The 16,465-nt window shown below is 35.4% G+C and overlaps 1 protein-coding gene and 1 long non-coding RNA gene across 3 annotated transcripts in view; one reads left to right on the top strand and one right to left on the bottom strand.

The window, feature by feature from the left end:
* Positions 1–3,455, bottom strand: part of LOC127948932 (sodium/potassium-transporting ATPase subunit alpha-1-like) — a 48,604-nt gene extending 45,149 nt beyond the window's left edge. The window contains exons 1-8 of one of the 2 annotated variants that reach the window (XM_052545797.1): positions 3,345–3,455; positions 3,075–3,188; positions 2,899–2,958; positions 2,043–2,246; positions 1,831–1,944; positions 1,603–1,737; positions 402–519; positions 57–325 (exon numbers count right to left, since the gene is read on the bottom strand). In XM_052545797.1, coding sequence (XP_052401757.1) covers positions 57–325; positions 402–519; positions 1,603–1,737; positions 1,831–1,944; positions 2,043–2,246; positions 2,899–2,958; positions 3,075–3,188; positions 3,345–3,356 — 1,026 coding nt within the window. In that variant the 5' untranslated portion in view covers positions 3,357–3,455. The remainder of the gene's footprint in view (positions 1–56; positions 326–401; positions 520–1,602; positions 1,738–1,830; positions 1,945–2,042; positions 2,247–2,898; positions 2,959–3,074; positions 3,189–3,344) is intronic. The other variant, XM_052545798.1, reaches the window with a different exon arrangement.
* Positions 3,456–3,890: 435 nt separating this feature from the next.
* LOC127948936 (uncharacterized) lies at positions 3,891–5,493 on the top strand. The gene is made up of 2 exons (XR_008152218.1): positions 3,891–4,193; positions 5,113–5,493. It is a non-coding gene; the product is annotated as an uncharacterized LOC127948936 (long non-coding RNA).
* Positions 5,494–16,465: the final 10,972 nt, after the last annotated feature.

Here is a 16,465-nt window from a genome sequence, read left to right as displayed (position 1 = left end):
TTGGCTCAAGCGAAGTGTTCTTTGGCTCTAGTAGTGTACATTGAACTCTAACTTACGGTTACAGTGGCAAGGAGACCTTCAGGTACATTAGCGACAATGATACCAATAAGGAAGATGACAGCTTCCAACCACCCATATCCGAGAATCAGGGAAAGAATAAAGAAGGAGACACCCAGGAAGACAGCTACACCAGTGATGATGTGGATGAAGTGCTCGATCTCTATAGCAATAGGTGTTTTTCCACAGTCCAGACTGGAGGCAAGGGTGGCGATACGACCCATGACAGTACGGTCACCAGTGTTGATGACAATCCCTCTGGCGGTACCTATAGAAAAAATATATATAAATTACGAAATTCTGACTTTTTTATACAACAAACCTAATATGTTTTAACTCTGTACCTTCAACACAGTTAGTTGAGAAGAAGGCAATGTTTCTGGTTTCCAGGGGATTTTCATTGGAAAAGTCAGGAGAACGAGTCTGGGGCTCAGATTCCCCAGTGAGGGAGGAGTTGTCCACCTGGAAAGGAAGAATACCATGAATATCATTAGTTATTGGTCCAAGATTGCTGTTTAGTAACAGTTTGGTGTTGGTCTAACTCTGGGGTGTTCAATACCCTTCTATGTAAAATTTTAGCTAAACTCTGTAGGACACTGGCCCTCCAGGAGTTTTTTTTGACAGCCCTGGCTGGTTGGTATACCAGCATGTACAACTTGTTCACCAACAAAACATTGGTTGACTTGTTGACCAAGGAAATTGCACTACTTAAAGGTCCTCTGAAGTGCCTTGATACACGCAGCATTATTCTGTGTGGTGACGTAATTTCAACTGAAACAGGAAGAGAAGGCGGGACAAATTGAGTAGCCCCACCCTCTTTTAAAATAGCCAATAATGTTTTGTTTACATATGCTTAGGCCAGAGACATTGAGCTCAGTAAAGCCACATTTGACAGCCACGGTCTAATAGATTACCCCCTAAATTCGATATGAAACACCTAGTAAAACAAAATAGTGGTCATAATCATGCTGAGGCTGTGAAGTTGTGAAAGTTTTTAATAAAAAGACTCCCACATTTGATCCACTCCGTGTGTGTCTCTCACATCTCTGGACAGGAGCCAAAGTCCAGATCAGATTGTATTACCGCCGCGGTTCCCGTGCAACAACGTGAAACCAGACCTCATTTGCACCAATCGAAAGCTTATTTACACTGTCTGAACCCTGTTACCTAATACCTACATTGTGCACTATGAGCCATTCACTGTACAGGAAATACTACACAGTGACCAATCTAAGCCGGCTCTTCAGCGTCTATTTATAGTGCAGGGGGTGGGCGCTTCGGATTCTTGAACGCATTTGATTGGTTAGAAGATTTGATGAGAAGGTGAAGTATGTGACGTCAAAAAATTGTTGAGATGTTTGGCGGAAGAGACAAATTGCAAGCTTTGAATGCTTATATCTTCTCATAGGGACTTTAAGAAGCCTGTTTGATGGAGACACCGGAATACCCGTCTCCCATTCTGGTGACCAACATTCAGAATGCAACTTAACTTTACAAAAGTGGGAGTATGTTACTTTTGCCATTCTTTTGCACTTTAGGTCTTACCTTGCATCCATGCGCAGAGATAATGCGAAGATCAGCTGGGATTCTGTCTCCACCTTTGACCTCCACAAGGTCACCAGCGACTACCTCCTCTGCATTGATACTCTTTTTCTCTCCATCACGCACAACAAGGGCTTGCTACAAAACCAGAAGTAATTATAATTATTTTTTTGTGTGTGTGTGAGAGATACAGTGTTTTATCAGAATATACATATATTTTAATTTCATTACCTGAGGTACAAGGTTCTTAAAAGATTCCATGATTTTAGAGCTCTTGGCTTCTTGGTAGTATGAGAAGCATCCTGTTATGATGACAACAGCAGCAAGTACAATTCCCAAGTAAAGCTGGAAAATTAAAACAGGTTCACAGTGGGGCTAATTATGCTTGATTCACTATGTTTGTTGACATGAATAAATAATTTAAGGTTTTAGCTCAATCGTACATTGTCATTTGCGGGTTCATCTTCAGAGGCAGCTTGGATTCCGTATGCCAGGAAACAAAGGATTGCACCAATCCAAAGCAGCGTTGAGAACCCACCAAAAAGCTGTTTGCAGAATTTGACCCATTCTGGAGTTGTAGGAGGTGGGGTCAGGGCATTGGGCCCATCACGAGCTAAGATCTCCTTTGCCTGGGAAGAAGACAAGCCCTGCCAGCAACGATAAAAATGTTGTCAACAATTGGTTAAATGTGGTTGCAGCGTGAGTGAAGCTTGAAACAGTGGTTGTGGATGTCAGACCTCAAAAATATAAATATAAATATGAGACTTAAATGCGATATTGTGGAATAACGAAAAAGGGGCATGTTGTCCTTGAGGCGTTAGAGCTTTTTGAAGGTCAGGGTGGGGCAGAGGATTTGGTCCAGGCAAGGGGTGGAGTTAATGACAAAGACGCAATTACCTATGTCCAGGTTTGCTCCAGGACAGTTAGCAATAATTTGTTTCAAATAATATTATGCACATAGGCTTCAGATCCATATCTTACTTATATAAGTTGCAAGTACTTGTATTATAACTTTTCCATAACAACTTTAAAACACTTGCCATGACATAATAATTACATCTTGAACATACCTCTTGGTAAACCTCATCCACAGACATAATTTTTAAAGTTAATGTGCTTTGATTTGACAGAGAAGACATATTAAGCTTATTAATCCAAAATTAAACTAGTTTACAAGCATTAGCACTTTATTTAAAGGGAGATAAAACCAACAATCATGTATGTCCAACTAAGAAGATAAAACATGCACATGAATCATTTTAGATACATTATGTTTCCCAAATGTGTTACAGAACTCACCCTTGTTAGGTCAGTTCCATATTTGCGGTGAAGCTCATCCATGGTCAACTTGTGGTCATCCTACAGAAACAAAAAGAGCCTTGAAATCCCAGTTCCCCCCAGAACCGATTATTGTTAAATGGAACATTTTAATGCGATGTGTATTTTCTAAATGTATTTATATATTATTTTCGCACCAGATCCACTTCTTTTTTGAGGTCGTCCATGTCCTTCTGCTTTCTTTTAATTTTTTTCGGCTTTTTGGCTCCATCTTCTGAAGTTGCCGCCAATTTGTACTTATCGTTCCCCGTCTATCAAAAATAACAATACTTAGCAAATGGAACAAACACATTACCTGAACGAGTGACAAGAGAAAAAGAAGAAAAAAACCAGAGAGAAAAATGGAGCAACAAAAGCAAATGTGCAATGAAACGACGTATAATGAAATATAGCCATGGTCCACTCACTCCAAGCCCCATTTTCCTTGTTTGTTCCAATATAATCTCTGGAGCTTTTGGATCTTAGATGTCGTAGTTCTCCTGAAAGCCTCTCCGGAGACAAAAAGCTCCTGTGTGTTCAAGCCAGGTTCACAAAATTTATACCCTGCCAACTCACCTGTTTCAAGGAGGAGATTAGGGAGGAGTTTGGCTGCTGACTTGGAGCTTTAACATTTATTCAACCTTCATCCGAACAGGTAGGTCATGTCATTGACATCTAATTGAAGAACTAGCATTCTCAATATTTGAAAAGACCTTTTGTAGTTTGCACATAATTTATTAGTATTAAAAAAACATCCCATGTGCTCTGGTTTGTATATATATAATATTTGATTTGTCTAGCACCACCTGATTTTTATGATTCTTAGCCACTTCTCCATTTCAAAGGTAAGTGTCTTAATTGTGTCCTTCGGCATTCAACACCCAGTTATTAATCTGATAAATTCCAATTATGCTTGTACACGGCCAAAATTATATCTTAAGAGTTCTGAATGCAAGTTTGGCACACGTTTTGTTCGTGTTTTGTAAACGTCTCGCTATCTTTTCTCTGTCAACAATGGATTAAGTTTAGTCCATATTTATGTTTTTCAACAGCATGCCACCACTTATACATCTGTGAGCATGGATTGCACATTTCCTTTTCAGTTTACATCCATTTGTTTGGTAAATACTCCAAGAAAGCCAGAGAGGCTTGTAAATGAGGAAGATGATAATGAACTCAAGGTGACATCAGATTTGTGGGAATGTCAACAGTGACGATCAGCCTCTCTGACAGTCATAACCGTTTCAAGCTGAAATCGATGTTGCTGGCTTTCTGAGGTAACATTTTAATATTTTCTTCCTTATAAAAGTCTGGCACTCATTAACTTGGGATCATGAAATAGCGATTTAAAGCAGCTACTGTACCAAACCTATTTTAAGGAAGCAGTCCAGTCTCTGAAAGGAAACATTATATTCTAAAGTAGGCGGTCAGGCACTAGGAAAGTGACCGCCCTTGTGTTACTCAAAATTCAGGTGAATAATACAGAATTTGTTACTTTGCAAGAAACTAATGCACTAGTGCAATACCTGAATCAAATCACACAAAATAATAGCTAATAATATACCCTTAAACAGTGAAAACTATCATTAAGTAAACCGGTTCCAGTGCTTCATCCCATAATTGCTTTGTCTGATCCAGGGTTTATTCTCAGAAAGAAACAATGTGTTGTAGTCTCTCGATGTGCAGAGAAATGTGAAGGGGGAAGGGGCTCGTACTGTATCTGACACACGTGATTAGTGTGACACACGTGATCAGACGCTCTATGGACGTGAGCAGAAATGGCAAACAAGATCTTTAGCTATCTTTTTTTATTTTACATTTTGCAAAGTCAAATGCACCACATGGGCAATCCATACATGCATACATATATATTATATAATGTACTGGCAAGGCTCTCTGACAGTTATGAACAAATGTTCCTCAGGTGATGTTAATTTAATGTTTGTATCTACTCTTTAACAATGTTCTTAAAATGTTACCACAAAAACATTATTTATGGAACATTTAATTTCTTAAAATGTAACAGTTGAATATTCATCTAATGTTTTTAAATGTTACAACTTGTTTTGGAATGTTCAGGGAACATTCAAAAGTAATGTTCCAATAATGTCTGCAAAATGTTACAATGTAATGATCCTTTGATGTTTACTTAAAAAAACAGTTTTTGTGAAAGCTATGCTACATTTTATTTTTCAGGCATTTTATTTTTGTAAGTGTGCTCTTGGGAGCTGCTCCTCGCTGTGCAGTAAGGACTGTGGAGTGTCTCTACGAGCTCTTGCTCTCTCAGGCACGCAGCTGTGAGCTCAGAGGGAAATGTCAGCCGCAGACGCTGGGAGAGAGAGAGAGAGAGAGTGTGTTAGAGTGAGAGAGAAAGTGAGAGAGAGAGACGGGCAACAGATCAACAGAATAATAAACATGACAACTGTGAAAGAAGGCAGTGTCTCCGTCTCACACAGCTCTCTGCGAAGAACACTGCGGAAATCAGCAAGAATCTGATTTTAAAAGATAGCTGTCACTTCTAGTATTTCAGCAAAATTCAGTGTCATTATAAAGGTCTGTTATTCATTTTCAGGAATAGTTGGGCCGAAAAAGAAAATTCCTCATGCCAATCTAAATCTTAGATAATAGATCTTTCTTTCTGCCCAAAATATAGTCATTGTTGTCAACAGAATGATTGAAATAAATATATCTTCCAAATATATATATCACTGTTTTGCATGGAAATGTTAATATAAATATACAATATGGGGTATACACATTTTCACTAAATTCATGAAAATATTTTTGAATATCATCGTGTGGTAGGATAATATCTATGACAGTTAACACTTTTTGTCAGAATGTAATAGTTTTTCCTGGAAATTCAATGACAAAATGATTTATATATTGACATTACCACATGGTTGTGTATGTGTTTATATACACACACACACACACACACACACACGTTTGTTTTTGTGAAACGTGTGTTCATCCCATAGGCGTAATGGTTTTTATTCTGTAGAAACTGTATATTCTATGTCCCTTCACCAACCCTACACCTAACCCTAACCCTCACAGGAAACTTTGTGCATTTTTACTTTCTCAAAAAAACTCATTCTGGATGATTTATAAGTGTTTTGAAAAATGGGGACATGGCTTATGTCCTCATAAGTCACCCTCTCCTTGTAATACCTGTGTCATACCCATGTCATGTCACACACACACACACACACACACACACACACACACACACACACACACACACACACAGTGGGTAAAATAAGTTTTGAACAGATCAACATTTTTCTCAGTAAATATATTTCTAAAGGAGCTGTTGTCATGAAAACTTCACCAGATGTTGGTAACAATCCAATTAATTCGTGCATACAAAGAAAACAAAACAAATACATTCTGTGTAATAAAATGGAATGACCCAGGCAAAAAGTATTGAACACGCTTACTGAAATGTATTTAATACTTTAAAACTAGTGGCATGCATTGCTCAGGTGTCATTACTGTATGTCTTCAAATCTTTAAGGTCTTTGGCCTTCTTCTATGAACTCTAATCTTTAGTTCTATAATATTGACTGAAAAAAACCATGTCAAAGATTTAAATCATAGTGAAATTAATGGTTTAAATCAAACTCTGATGCTTGTTATCTCATAATTAGATCACAGACAGGGTCACAAATAGTAATTTTCATATTTGGGTGAACTAACAAATGAAACAGTGATTCTGGCCAAAATAAAGTTGTAATCTACCTCTTCTACTGTAACATCAGTGCCGAAAACAGCCTCACATTACCTACTACTTGAGTTTAAAACAACTCAGATGTGTCTTTAAAATAAAACAGACAGATGTGTCTTTACATGAGCAACCGTAAACAAATAAACTCGTGTTGACTTGTTTGGGTCACATGACGTCACTCTCTGAACGTTCATTGGCTGACGCTGACAGAATTGTGATTCTTGGGTGCACTTTTCCTTTAAAACATCAACTTCTAAGGCACCTGTAATCACACCCCCCAGACCGTGAGTTTTTCTTCTGGGAACGGTCGGGTTACGAGGCCCTGGAGGAATCTCAGCACATGTTGTCCTTTCGGGAGACCGGGATCAGTCAGCCGAGCCGCTCGCTCACATAAGGGATACTATTGTGTGTGCGAGGCTCAGCATGTGAGAACAGACTATTGTTCCCAAACCAGAGCGATCGAGAGGAGAAGAGAGGGAGAGTAGCTTTCCCTAACAGAGTCACAGAGATTGGTGTCTCCAGGGTTCGGGTTACCAGACGTCACCCCGCCTCCGTCTGCCCATTTGTTCCTGGACTGAATTTTCCACTCGTCTTTTCCTGGGAAGACACCTACATTCATCCGCTCCTCATCCTCTCATTATACACTCGCCCATAGCAAAAATAGACACTAATTGTGAGGGATGGTGTGCTGCATGTGTAAACAGAAGTGGAGTGAATAACAAAGCACATTGTTTTATCTGGTATAAAGATATGTTGCGTAAGGCTAAATTACATCTGGCCTCTTGCTGCAAACAAACATCTTTTCAATAATTATACCTTGAAAGCAAAACAAGTAAAGTGTCTTGTGACTGTATGTTTTGGCCCAGAAATAAGCCCCAAAATCCTTAACCAGCAATGACCCATAAAATAACATATAAAATGTTTTTTGTTGTTTTTTAGAAATTTATATTTTTAATCATCAAGGATGCATTCATTTAATCAAAAGCGACAGCAAAGAAATTTTATATGTTTCTTTTTCAAATAAAGGCTGTTATTTTGAACGTTCCATTCAGCAAATAATTCTGGAAAATAATATTTATCATGGTTTTCACGAAAATATAGGGCAGCACAACTGTTTTGATAATTGATAATTATCATAAATGTTTCTTGATAAGTATATCATCATATCAGAATGATTCCTGAAGATCATGTGACACTGAAGACTGGAGGAATGATGCTGGAAATACAGCTGCACATCTCAGAAAACAAATTGCATTTAACATATATTCATATCTGGGTTTTTTTTTCCTAATCAAATAAATGCAGCTTTGGTGAGGAGAAGAGAATTCTTTCATAAAACTAATTGTATTTACTTTTGAGTGGTACTGTGAATAATCACCTTCAAGAAAACCAATAGCAATAAAATAAATAATTAAAAGAAAAATAAACAGATAAAAGAAAATGCATTTGCAAAAAATAAATAAATAAAGGATTTCTTCTAATGCTGTAGGGTATATAAACAGTTTTTAAATATTTTCCAAAATGTTGACATGTCATTTTTTCTGAGATTATAACATACTAAAAATATAATGTTATTTGAAAGTTTATTTTTAATATTCTAGGAACATTTAAGTGTCCAGATTTCTTGGCTTGAATAAAATTTTATTTAATGTTTACAAAAATGTTTCTTACAATATTTTAGAACTGGTATTTTATTTAATTTTAATCCAAAATATACACTTATTTGCACATTTATTTGTAATATTATACACATTTTAAAATGCGCCTTTTTTTTGGTGATTGTTTTTTTTTTTTAAGATACGATAAACATTTTTTAGAACGTTCATCAGGAACAAATAAGAACATTACCTTGTGAGAACACAAATCAAACAGATTTTATGCTCAAAGACATCTACATGATAATATGTGACACTGGAGCACAAAAGCAGCCTTAAGTCACAAGGTATAATAGCCAAAAAAACCTAAAAAACATAATGCCAAAAATCATTTTGATATTGAAAAGAAAGATCCTGTTCCAAGATAAAATGTTGTTCATTTCTTACCTTAAATATATAAAACTTTGATTGATTATAATATGCATTGCTAAGAACTTAATTTAGGTGATTTTCTCAGTATTTAAATCTTTTGAAAATTTGCACCCAAATATTGTCCGATCCTAACAAACCTTATTTATTCAGCTTTCAGAAAATGTATAAATCCCAATTTCAGAAAATTGACCCTTATGACTGGTTTTGTGGTCCAGGGTCACAATTTATTTAATTTTTTTTAAGTGTTAATCTCTTGCCATTTTTATTATTTATTCCTCTTCTGTCATTAAACGTCTTAAATATCTCAACTCCAGCCAGCTAATTTATGCACATTTTAATTTTATTACACTCTTGAACCTTGAACAGTTTTGCCCTGAAGATGTCTTTGCTTACCTATAAACAGCAGAGGAAAGCAGAAACGCACAAAAAAGTAACACACAAATGTCTAAACACAAATAGACAGTGAAAGTAAAGATAGAGGTTGACACAACAAACGTAATATCACACGGGGTCATGGAAAAGCGCTCTGCCGAAACTATTGTCAAACACTGGCCCATATTACTCTCCATTAAAATCAGGATCGTTTTAGCCCCATTAGCAACTAACACAAGAGGTTATAGGCTTCACAAATGATCGCACCCAGAACTCAAAGGACTTCATAAACTCCTTGTGTTGTCTTGTAGGAAGATTTCTAAGCAGCAAAACCTCACATATTGGTTCAGATGTGCAGCTGACACCTGGATGAAGATTAAAACCAACCAAAATATGATATTTATAGAACACAATGAATATAAACAAGTGCATTAGTTTCACACATGAACAAGCTCAGGACATCAGACTCGCTGGCTTGTGCTTTACGGGTTGCCAGAGTTTAAACAATGCTTCATGATGCCTCAGAAGAACCTAAATGGTTCCATAAAGAACCTTTAACATCTTTCTTTTTCACAAAAGGTACTTTGTGGTGAAATAATGTTCTTCAGAATGCAAAAGAGGTGGTTTGACTGAATGGTTCTTTGTCGAGCCAAAAATGGTTAATCTGTGGTTCTCACAACTTCACTAATGTTTTTAAAAGTCATATAAAACACATTTAAAGTGGTGTTTATGCAAAGGTCTTATAAATGTATTAATATTAGATCTACTGTGTGTTCTCATAATGAAAAAGTTCTGAGATCAACATTCTTGGAATGTCCTTCTGATGCTATTTTTGATGCATGTTCTAAGAAACCTTTCAATAACTTTCCAATCACAACAATAATTGTTGTAAAAAAGAATCGTAACATTTACAGTAAAACACGGCAGCTGTGGTTGCCAGAATTATACTGGAAAAAATACGGTAACAACACTTTAGGTTTTGCGGTTTTACCTTAAATTTACAGTTAATTACCATAATTTCATCAACTGGACTGTTAAAAATATTCTGTAAAATATACTGTAAAAAAACGGCAGCTGTGGTTGCCAGAATTATACCGTAAAAAGTACAGTTACACTGTTGTAGGTTTAACAGCTTTATTTTATATTTACAGTTTAATACCATAATTTAACTGATATAATATTAATATACGAACTTATTGAAGTACTGAAATCTGTTTTGTACCTTTGTATTACACTGGTAACCATCAAAAGCAGGTTGTGATGAGAAAGTCACATGGTGAAACAAAGCCTATCACAAGCAGCTTTTAAATAATAAGATACATAGAAGGTGCACGGTGTCATTCACACAAGCACTAAAAACCATCATGGTGAGACTCATTAAACTGAAATATGCAGTAAACATTAATTTAACAACATTTTATGTAACATACAAACCTAATAAACATAACAGATGAGAAAAAAATTAAGAAGAAACATAGTTATTTCAAAGAAAAAACATCAAATTCAAACAAAACTTGAAATGCAACGCAGAGAATTCTGGGAACGTAAGTTTACGGTTTTTCCCTGTAAAGTTTACAGGAAATTACCGTTAACCAGTAAACTGGTTTGTACTGTAGCATTTTCACAGTTCTTTACCGTTAAAATCATAGTCATTTTTTACAGTGTAATATAATGTTAATCTGCCAACTTATTGAAGTATTGAAATCTGTTTTGTGCCTTTGTAATACACTGATAACCACCAAAAGCAGGTGCTGATAAGAAAGTCACATGATGAAACAAAGCCCATCACAAACAGCTTCTAAATAATAACATATATAGAAGGTGCACCGTTTCATGCACACAAACACTAATCACCATCATGGTGACATACAATAAACTGAAATAATGCAATAAACATTATATGTAACATACAACCCTAATAAACATAACAGATAAGAAAAAAAATTATTTCAAAGAAAAAATTTAATTCAAACAAAATTTGAAATTCAACGCAGATAATTCTGGGAACGTCAGTTTACAGGAAATTACCGTTAAGTTTTTTACCATTAAAATCACAGTCCTTTTTTACAGTTTGGAGTAATGATGCTGAATATTCAGCTGCGCATCACAGAATTAAATTACTGTTTAATAGATATTCACATACAAAACAGCTATTAAAATAAAAATAATAATTTACTGGCTTTACTTTTTAATTTTAATCGAATAAATGCAGGTTTGGTGAGCAGAAAAAACTTCTTTCGAAAACATAAATATCACACAGAGCCCAAACATTTGGATTGTATTGATATACATACATGTTTGTTAGCATTTTATATTATTACACTTTATATTATTTAATTCTGCATTCTATCGTAATACCCTAGTGAGCTCATTTATGTGCAACTCTCATTATGTGCTTTGCTCTTTAACAGTTTTGCCCTCAAGACATCTTTGCTTACCTATAAACAGCAAGGAAGCAGAATTACCAAAGAAAAAAAACACAAATGTATAAAGTCAAAACAGACATTGAAAGTATTACGCTGCACTGAATTTCCCGCAGGATGATGAAAAATCGCTACTAAAAACACTGTGAAACATTAGGAAAGGATTACAGCGATTACAAGATCAGCAGCTTAAATCAGCAAACGTTTAAAACCACTTTAGGTTTGACTCTAGAAAGTACAAATCCAAAGTACAGAGATCCAACAGGAAGAATTTATTGCAAGTTTTATTGAGTTTGCCAGGACAGATTTGGCTACCAGTGATTAAATACTTGTACAGAAATAAAGTCTGACCACTTCAAGACTCAAAAGATGTATTTTTTTGCTGGACGGTCATTCCTGCTTACCAAACTACTTATTTATTCCACAAAAATAGACATAAACGAGTCTCTGAGCACAGGTAATGGATGTGTTTTGTGTAATAACTGGCTAAATCGACATTCGGTGGTTTAGCCTCGGGCTGGGTGTTACTGAACAAGCCAGTGAATGTAATAGAAAAGCATGTGTTTGCACCAGTGTCTTTGCCAAAGAAAGCGCCCTGTTTGTCTATGACATCACATGAGCTTCAAACACGCCGAGGCCAGCTTTAGATGAACAAAACGAGAGCCACAAAAGCAAGACTACAGCAAACAAAAGAACCAAAGAGTGAGCCGTTCATTTGCTTAGGCTTTCTTGTGTGGTTTTGATGAGGAAAGAAAAATGACATCTTTTTAATATCTCAATTGTTTCTCTAATGCAGAGATAAATCCTATGCTTTAGATTCACCAACTGGTAAAAGAGCACGGTAATCTTGTTTCAAAAGAGATCAAACTGTGCTCAGGTTTGCCAAGATACCTGCTATTCACTTTAAAGTTATAATGTATGTTATATTTATTATTTTTAATTTGTATCTTTATTATAAAAGTTTTATGTCACTATATATATATATATATATATATATATATATATATAACATAACGTTACTATTATACATTTTTACAGTCTAAAACAGTAAATTTATGCACTCTAGTAAATGTCCATTTTTATTTCTCTTACAGTAATACAAAATTAGGAGAAACAAAAATAGACAAATATTAAATTAAATTAAATTAAATTAAATTAAATTAAATTAAATTAAATTAAATTAAATTAAATTTCAGAATCAATTGGCCGTGACCTGAACTGCAATATACATTAAAGTTATATGTTACATGTATTTATTTATCTATTTTTTTCTTTTTTTAGAAATATAAGGTTTGTATCTAAATGTATACAGTATAACAGTGTATTTTAAATGTAAAGTGTATCTTTATTTCTCAAAATGCATTTTTGGAGACACAGCTAAGACAAACATAAAATAAAATTAATAATAAATTTTCTCAGGATTATTAAAAAACTTTTTTAATACATTTTACATATAAAACTATTACAAAAATATACAGTCCAATACAAGATATTATAAAGGTATAGTTTATTTTACTACAAAAAAAAAAGTTTTTATTAATTTAACAACTTTATAATACACATCTGTTTTTATACAGTATATTTGTATTTCAATTAATAAAATAAAAGAGAAAAATTAAAATAAAAGTATCATTAATAAAGAAACTAACGTTGCACTGGCACTTTATCAACACAAATAGCAACATAAAGAACAAAACATCTCTGAATGTTTCCCCAGTACATCAACATCTAGTACATGACCTTCTCTTGCTACATTGTCTTTGCGAGTCCCTGTGAAACTCAGCAGTGAGGAGCGAGGAACGCCGACCGGAGGACACGGAGAGCAGGAAAAATAAGTGGAAAAGTTCAGCACAGGAGACGCTCACAGTCACACCCCCTGTCCTTGACTCTCGGCTCCTCTGTCCAGCTGGAGACCCTCCATTCCTGCCTGTTTATCCACTCCTCACATTCCCGTTTGTGCTGGAGGGGTGTCAGACGGGAGAGTTGGCATTGCACAATGTCGTTCCCAAACAGTAACAGGAAGGCCAGCGATGCATTAATGCTTTCAGAAGATAATCCCTGACACATTCCAGGACACGCATTCACCTCCAAACAGGTGGCGCTCCTATTAACATAACTGCGTAACCGGGAAAAGTGACACGAGCAGAGTGTTGACTTTCATACGTCACAGAGGACTCACTCTTACACACCAGCTGAGACACTCAATGCTACTTGAAGCCCACAGTAAACCTCATTTGCAACTGATTTTACTAACAACACATTTGAATTGCCAGTAAATGAACCTTATTAGTGCTATTTTAGTATTATCCAGACACTTTTATAGGTTTTTATTAATATTTTAAATCATTATATATATATATATATATATATATATATATATATATATATATATATATATATATATATAATTTTCAATTTCAGTTATTTTAGTGCATCAGGTTAAAATGAGAAATCTTGTATCTTGTAAATGTATGTGTGTGTGTGTGTGTGTGTGTGTGTGTGTATGTATGTATATATATGTATGTATATATATATGTATATATATATGAATATATATGAAATAGGAATCTTCTTGTAGCATTAGAAATGTCAGTTTTGATCAATTTGATGCATCCTTGATGATTTTTTGTATTATTTTTCATCTAAGAGGTGGAGTGAAGGGCCATCGAGATCAGCCCACATTTAGCCAAATGCTGAATAAAGGAGAGAGAGAGAGAGTGAGAGAGAGAGAGAGAGACTCAGAGAGACAGAGAGAGAGAGAGAGAGAGAGAGAGAGACTCAGAGAGACAGAGAGAGAGAGAGAGAGAGAGAGAGACTCAGAGAGACAGAGAGAGAGAGAGAGAGAGAGGCACCAAATACTCCCGACAACCTGCTGTTGCTAGGCAACCAGTGTGCATGCTTTAAAGATTATCGCACGCAATCCGTGAGACTCAAATATCTTTCCAATCACACGGCGATGCGAGGGGTGCGGCAGGAACGTTGATTTCCTCAAGAGTACGGCGACTGTAAAGTGCAGCGCAGGAGAATGTCAACAGCCTGCAGCTAAAACAAATTCAGACTCAACTTTACCAAACATCTTAATGCTCATAGATTAGATACGTATGGAGGGCCTCTCCTCTCCCCTCCCCTCCAGGTAGCAGTGATGCATTATTTAGTTTGTGATCCGCCCTTTAAATGAAGAAAGAAGAAGAAGCTCTTACTGTCAATATGGATCAGCGACACACACTAAAATGTGTAAAAACAACAACTAAACATGCATTTGCTACTTTTTATCCCACAATTTGAACTTAATTTTAAAAGAATTCTCAGAATTTTTAGTTTAAATCTCACAATTCTGACCCTCTCACATTTTTGACCTTTTTCTTGGAAATTGACGATTTTATCTCATAATAAAAAATACCAAAAAAAAAAATTGCAGGTTAATATATCACTTATAGCCTTATATTTTTCCTTAGTGAGTTGCAAGGCTATATCTCAGAATTCAGACTTTTATGTCTCACAGTTATGTTTCTGCCATGGAATAACACACACACACACACACACACACACACACACACAAACACACACACACACACACACATATTATGAGGGAAAAAAGTCTAAATTCTGACACATAAACTCATAATTTCAATTTTTATTATTTTTTTTATTATTATTCCATAGCAAAATAATCTCCCTTATATTTTAGGTTGCTTTATAAGAGTAGTTCCCAAGCATGCATTCGTATCTATACATACTAAGTTAAGCAAATACTGCATCAGAAGAGCCATACAGTACAGTACAGTAAAGTACAGTATGGGTTAGATTAGATGATGCAACTGTCAAAATGTATAGTTCACAAATCACACACTATGGTAAAATTGTTTTGAGATTATAACATAGCATTGTGCAAGGAACCACACTAAAATTACTGTTTATTATCAATAATCTGCTTTACACAAATCTTAATTTTTGTGAAAGATGCCACTATACTGTATGTTTCTGGAGTCTTGCATGTTTTCCCAAAGAGCCGTTGGTAACTTTACGAGCTTTAAACACGCTGCATGTTTGACTGTATAGTGAAAATGAAACCCCTTGTTAAACACACTGAATGCTTGCACTTTGCTGTGCAGTTTGCTTTGAATGTTTATTTAACATGTTTCTGAGAGGATTGTTCAAGTCATAACCCTAACAGTATCATGTGATGCCTTAGCAAACACCTCTAATCATGGTCCTTTTCAGCTGCTCTTTCCATAAATGCATGTTAGAAATGAAGAATGCATAATAATAATACGTCTCAGTTGTTCTCTCTGTTTTCTTGCGCTTTTTTTTAATGGGCACTTGGGTTGCCACTTTCTGTTGCAGAAAACACTGTTCAGACAGATGTTCACACTGCATATTTTTATCTATAAAGAGGGCTAGAAGTAACCCTGGTGGCAAAAATAGACTTAATATTTTTCGCCTTAAAGAATACGGTCAAAAATTTAGTTTTAGTTCATACATGAAGCTTATCTATGCTTTTGCACTATACTTATATATTCTACTTTTCTCAAATTTAAAATTAGATTCTATTCTAAATAAACAAGTAAAAATATAATATCACTCAATGCAATATATGCAATCCAAATTTTTGCAAAGTGTGTGAAAAATCTATCATCATTAACTCGCCCTCAGGTGACGGTAGCCATTGACTTCCATAGTATTATTTCGATACTATGCAAGTCAGTGGCTACCGTCAACTGTTTGGTTGCCGATATTCTTCAAAATATCTTCTTTTGCATTCAACACAAAAGAAAGAAACTCAAGTGGGTTTGAAACGACTTGAGAATAAGCAGATAATTTTCATTTCATTTCATATCACTCCTCACACGTAATAAGATTAATAACTCTCAAATCAATTATTCCTAATAAGCGGCTAGCTGTACAACATCTAACATCTCACATCTGTGACGAGGACAGTGCTGGATATTTGGGTTGATTTGAAGACCTAAACAGCGCTAGTCAGTCAGAGGAGCGAT

The sequence above is a fragment of the Carassius gibelio genome, chromosome B1 (genome assembly GCF_023724105.1).
Source record: "Carassius gibelio isolate Cgi1373 ecotype wild population from Czech Republic chromosome B1, carGib1.2-hapl.c, whole genome shotgun sequence".
In the NCBI taxonomy this organism is placed as follows: domain Eukaryota; kingdom Metazoa; phylum Chordata; class Actinopteri; order Cypriniformes; family Cyprinidae; genus Carassius; species Carassius gibelio.
Note: the sequence above shows the minus strand (reverse complement) of the source record. Positions and strands in the feature narration are given on the sequence as shown.